Consider the following 6,482-nt stretch of genomic DNA (forward strand, 5'->3'; position numbering starts at 1 on the left):
AAGAGTGAAAAATTGAAGGGGGTCTGAATACTTTCCGTACCCACTGTAGATAGATAGATAGATAGATAGATTCGGTTCAAAATAGGAACGGTTCAACTTACAGTTCGGTTTATAACACGGTTTTAGAGTCACGGTTTCGGTACGGTTCGGTAAAATAAAATAAAAAATTTTAATTTGAAAAATGATTTTCAGTTTTTTTTAGGTAGGTCTAACAGTTTTCAGGTACAGAAATTGAATAAAGTAATGAAATGTAAAACAGCATTGCATATTTGACTGTATAAATTAAAGATTAATCTTTATGAAAGTTACAAAAGCTATTCAATCAAGAGCAGTGAGTGATTTATTTGTTGTTGCTGTTTGATTAATATTAAGAAAGTGCTGTCACTTTAAGAGAATGCACTGATCCAGTGCACTGATACAGTACGGTCATTCAGCCGGATATGTCTGCTATAGGATACTTACCAAGACGGGCATTTTGACATAATTTTTGTGTGAATTTGTCCATTTAAACACAATACTTCAGAGAGAGCTTAATATTTGCGCGCGTTCTGAGGCGCGGGTTTGCGCGCGTCGGATGAGTGCACGTACAAATCTTCTCACTGCGCGCACGAGCTCGCGTCCTCTGGCTCTTAAATGTTTAAACTGGCAAAGCTTAAACGAGTTTAGCTTAAACACAGATATCAACATGCTGTTCAAGTCTTACCTGTTCGCGCGCGCTATCAGCACCCGGGTGATGATGGAATAAATACTCATATTCCAGCATACGGCATTCGCATTGAACAAGAGTGAATGGTTTGTCCACGTTTTTTTTTCCATCGCTGTTGTTGTAATGTCCATGGATCCCAGAATGCTCATCCATCAACAGAAACATATATTAGCCGAACCCTGTTTGTTTTACGTGTTATTTATAGCAAACCATATTACAGATGCGTTGTCAGATTTAAGTTGAACCGCGGTCCTAGCACGTGCCGAACCGTGTGTGGAGAACCGTACGGTTCGATTTTTTTTCCGTGAACCATTCTACCCCTAACATATATATATATAGCAATTAAGCAATTAAGTGATTGGGCTGCAATCAACTATGGTCATACAGTCTATGTAGTACATGGTTTATACAGTATGTGTGTAGCATGTATAATTGTTGAAAGTATATTGTTTAATTTAGTTTTTTTAAGGTTTTATTGGATATAAGTAAATATCGGCATATAAGATTATTTCAGCTGTGCTGTACCTTGCTCAGAGTCAGTGGAGATGGTGGAGCCCATGCTGTCAGTGCGAATGCGCTCTAAGCCCTGTACAGAGAGCTGCTCCAGGCGCCGTTTGAGGTAGCGATGTTCTCTCTGCAGTTGCTCCTTCATGTTTAGAGCCTTTCTGTCCTGTTCCTCCAGCTTCTGCAGAGCATAAGTTTCCACTGATCAAACCACAGAGCACAGAAACACCACACTGCAAGACATGTATCATCTATCATTGCCCAGAGCATGCACAATGCAAGAAATCCACAGTTTTGTGAGCTCAAAAAGGGAAACAATCACATTAACAGAAAGACAGATCTATACTGCATGACAGGAAACCAGGCAGGTTGAGCTGAAATACAGTGTATCAAACAGGAAAGAAACAAAATGGTCAGCAGACACATGGTACCGGGTTTTCTTTGTCTTGTCTCTTTCACACACTTTAAGTGACAGTTTGCTGAACACTTTCCATTCCACTGAGGCTTACACCCATTTTAATTAGACAGAGATAAATCAGTCAGTGACATAAAAAGTGTCCATGATAAAGAAAAGAAAGAAAGCTCGTTTTTTTTTATTTTTATTTTTTTTTAAGTTTCAGTGTAATGACTTTCAAGATGTTATGTGGTGTAACCAAGTATAAAGTAACCTTGAAAACATGTTACTGTACACAACTTAATTAGTATGTTAAAAAAAGAGATCTTATTGCAAGTCATTTTTATTTTGATTTATTTATTTTACAAATGTCATGAATTATTCATTCACAAATATCATTTCGTTTTTGGGAAGTCACACCACATAGCATTTTACAACCTAAACTTAGCTTCCCTTGTCATAAAAAGGTGAAATTTTCTTATATTTTAAGAGAGATTTTGACCTTAACACAAATTCATGAGGGTCTGCAGGGTACCTCTCTATGGTATAATTTTCTGTTCTGCTGTTTTGCTTTTTTCCCTTCATGCTTATACATGTATAGATGCCCCATTCGACTGAGTCCAGGAACATAGATGCGGCCGCAATCTTGGAACGGTCAACTTGACGTCATTCACCATACTGTAGGTTCGCACAGAGCCGTTGAGCCGGTCTGTGCAGGATTGTGGCATCTTTCGAATATTCAGTGATTACTATGGTGAATGACGTCAAGTTGACTGTTCCAAGATGGCGGACGGCTTATGTATAGCAGCCCATAGAAACAGTAGCTAATGAGGCATCTATGTATACATATCTATGGGATGGACCACATGATTATATTGGTCGCACTACATAACTTTGATTTGGCAGATGAGTTGTTTTTAAATAATAAGCAATAAAACGGTTTCTTTTCCAGAATTTCATTCTTTTAATAATTTTTTTCCCTTGATGATATCAGGACAGTTGTATCACACTAAAATGTTTTCTTCATAGTACCACACAAAAATATCAATGTGAATCTTAATTCAGCAATTGCCTCATATAATGCTGCAATGATTCAATGATTTTAAGCTGGAGTAAATTACCATCTCAATCATGTCAGTAACTGTGGGTCATTGAGTTGCAACATGGAGAGTGACAAACTTCCTGTAGACAGTTCCTGATTAACTTCCCTTCTCACTGTAACTGCTTTAAGCTGCTCTAACCTCTTTACTGCTTTGCAAACAGAGATACTGTCAGAAAGATGCTGATTTGTTTGTACCTTGATGTGCATTTTGGCGCGTTTGAGCAGGCTTAGTGTGGTGTGACGGGTGCTATCAGGACCCAAAGGCACAAGCTGTTTCAACTGTTCCAGGTACAATCGCAGTTTGGCACGTCTGCAATAAATAAAGAACAGGTTGGAGTGAAGTATTACCCTGGGATAAATTCAGAACTTTAGAACTGATTCAGGATGCTGCTGTGGGCTGCTAACAAAAAGGCTGCTGGTTTGAAGCCACGCAGGCATGACTGAGGAACTAGATTAATGAGATGTGATTGCAGCTTTATGTAAGAGGACTGGTCCTGTGATTGATTTAAAAAACAAAAAAATAACCAAAACTCTACAAAAAAGACTCCACAGATACTAAGGATGTGTCACGTAATTAGGGATGGGTATCGTTAAGGTTTTAACGGTATTACTACTCTTACCGATACTGCTTATCGATTCGGTACTTTAACGGTATTCTTATCGGTACTTTTTGTTTTACGCGTAATACATTTATATTGACGGGCATAGAAAACAGAATTGAGGGGGATAAAATCGTTCAATATAAAGGCCCTTTCACACCAAACCAAAAGTGAAACAAACCACTGGTCTATTAATATCATGTGCAAAATTAATCTTTTGCATATTTTGTAATTAATACTACCATATAGATGTAAAGCAAATTCATGGCTTGTCAGAACAAGTGGATTGACACAAACAGTGAGAAGTCTTAATGCTGTTCTACTCCATATCAGCAATCCTAGCCCTTAGTTAAATTTGAGGACTGGAACTAACTGCAGCTCAACATAGCGGCTGTAGTAAAGGAAGTCCCACGTTTCATCTAAAAGAGGCAACAGCTTTTCTGGAAAGCATCAGCTTTTTTTTTATTGATTTATGCTAAAGAAGAAAATAAATTATATTAATTGTTCTTAATTTTTATCTGTGATTTGACATGTTATTGATATGGTAAGACTTTTCCATCTTTCCAACGTAAAGTAGATAAAAATATCTGTAGATCAAGTTACCAAGGCAGTTGCAGAACAAACTGACTTTCCAGAAATAGACTTTGCCAGAGTCCATCAGAATGAGGCGACTCAGGCAGACTGGGGCTCTAATCTGGAGGAAGTGACCCTTTTTGGAGAAAGAGACCATTGACCGTAGTGTGCTTAGCTGGTGTGGGCAAAGCCAGTCCTTTTACACCCCTCAAAAGACAGAAAAATGTTCATACTGTATATGACTGACTCTCATGTGAATATCCACACACAACTTTATAGCCAGTTCTCAAAAGCACAAAAACATCTTCATCTGCAACAAATCGTTACTTGCTTACAAAAGTGAAATGGAAGTGGATGTAAATGTATCTCTTTCTCTGTGGACTTTTTGAGCTATACCTAACCTGCGAAGCCTCATGAATGACTCTACAATGGCCTTGACACAAGCACACCTAACAAAGTTACACTTATTTGTTCTTTACTGTGCCTCCTCTTCATTGTCAAAGTGATCTTAAAGAGCCTTGTACTGTTTGTGGAACAAAAATTAATCAAGTCCACAACTATGTAACTAAAAAGTAAAATGTTCAAAAAATAACATTTATTTAAAATAAAGGAAATATTATTTGCCCAACTTTTGTTGGCCACATTTCTTAAAATACTGTGATGGAAGTAACTCAAGGTAAAAGCTTTGGGTTAAAATTGATGAACTTGCCAAGTTAACTTGTTTTGATACTTTTTGTGGTTCATCTCAATCAGTTTTATTCAATCAACTGGTACCACATAAGCTGCTACAACCAACAGATTGGGTCCAGTCTTATTTGCAACCATACTGTTGTACTGATCAAAATAAAATTTTAACAGAATTTAAAGAAAGCCTGGAGAGTAAATTATAATACAGTACCTACTAGCACAGAGGCTATTTGAAATAGGCCAGGCGTCACATCATCATAACTCTGTGAATGATTAACATGAGCTAAAATAACAGGACAGTGTGCTCGAGCTTCTCTTTCTGGTCCTTCACTGCTTTTCACAGCAATAGTGTACATGTATAATTTCAATCAATAATGTAGCAAGACTTTTCATGCAAATACTTGTTGAAATAGCCCGTAAGGTTTCAACTCCTGAAAATCTGATCTCACCAAAAGTGCAGTGATCTGATTTCTGGGTCAAACAGTCAAGTCACTTTTATTTGTATGGCAGTATTCATAATACATAATGTTCCAAAGCAGCTTTACAGAACATGGAGCCTTAAAACCCCCACTGAGAAAGCATAATTTGACTGTGGCAAGGAAAAATTCCCCAAGATGTTAGGTAGGATAAGAAATAAACTTTGGAAGAAACTAGACTCGGTTGGGGTCAATTCAGTCAAAACAATAACAAATAAATGCACTTGACTTAAACTTGAGGTTTACATGGCTGAAAATTCACAAAGAAATTCCTGTGGGCTAAGCTAATTTTACTAGATGCATAATCAGTTAGTGTACAACTGTACAAAGTTCTACCTGCAGATCTGTGAAAACACAGGAATGCTGGGTAGCCTGTGAAGAACAGGCACAGCATGAATTCCACTATAAACACATACAGTAAAGTTGCAGGTTCAGGCACATCTTCAGTGAACTGGATTGCTGTGTTAACAGATTTTTGCTGACCATTCCAGCAAAGAACTGTTTAATTTCTCAGACCATGTCAGAGATCATTCTGCTGCACTACATCCTGGTGTTTTTTGCATAGAGGAATGTGTCCAGTGTTAATGCCCCCCAAGATATGTGTCTGAGCTTCAGACAATCCACTAACTAATTAATTATTAAAATACACAGTTTTGCACATCCATGTGTAGGCTTACATGTTAATGCCTTTTTTGATAGGGTATCATTTAGAAGTCGACCGATACCGATAGCTAGGTTGGACCACACTGGCCGATACCGATTAATTAACCGATAGTTTTTAAAATGGATACTGAACAAAAACTAAAATAGTGCTTTATTAAAAAAAACAGTACTGAACCATACTACTACTACTAGTAGTAGTAGTAGTAGTAGTAGTAGTAGTAATAATAGTAAATGTTGAAATTAACACACTCTAACAAGGAACAATACGTACACAGCTTTCATTAATCTTAATGTTACAAATGGGACTCTTATTTTAAAGTGTTAACATTTCATTTCAACAGTCATGCTTAAAGATGCACATCTTTAAATATATACACAAAGGCCATAGCATTCAAATTATATACATATGGATATTTTATGTATACTCTCATGCTTTAACTGCTTCTATTCTTGAACACTTGATTATCTCAACAAAATAAAAGCGCAGCGCTGAGTCTAGGAGAACTCACCGGTATCACACACACTCTGGACGCGTCGCGTTCAAGTCGAGCAGCAGTCTAAAACAGTTTATTTAATCACCAAAAGGACACAAGTTTACTTCATGAATGAACAATTTGGCATAGATGAGTTTGAAGTTCGGTGTTTAAAAAACGGAGCAAACGGAAAGAGAAAGCGCAATCTATATTATAGCTCTATAAATGAAGCATTAACAACAATTCGGGACAAATATAATGTAATTTAATGGAAAACTATGTGAATGGCGCTCTGTGGCGCGGCA

General features: G+C 37.2%; 1 protein-coding gene across 1 annotated transcript in view; it reads right to left on the bottom strand.

Moving 5' to 3' along the window:
* LOC107695376 (max dimerization protein 4-like) overlaps window positions 1–6,482 on the bottom strand; it is a 19,649-nt gene that overhangs the window by 5,832 nt on the left and 7,335 nt on the right. The window contains exons 4-5 of the mRNA XM_016495263.1: window positions 2,902–3,016; window positions 1,232–1,391 (exon numbers count right to left, since the gene is read on the bottom strand). Coding sequence (XP_016350749.1) covers window positions 1,232–1,391; window positions 2,902–3,016 — 275 coding nt within the window. The remainder of the gene's footprint in view (window positions 1–1,231; window positions 1,392–2,901; window positions 3,017–6,482) is intronic.

This window comes from Sinocyclocheilus anshuiensis, unplaced genomic scaffold (assembly GCF_001515605.1).
Source record: "Sinocyclocheilus anshuiensis isolate Anshui unplaced genomic scaffold, SAMN03320099.WGS_v1.1 scaffold517, whole genome shotgun sequence".
In the NCBI taxonomy this organism is placed as follows: Eukaryota; Metazoa; Chordata; class Actinopteri; order Cypriniformes; family Cyprinidae; genus Sinocyclocheilus; species Sinocyclocheilus anshuiensis.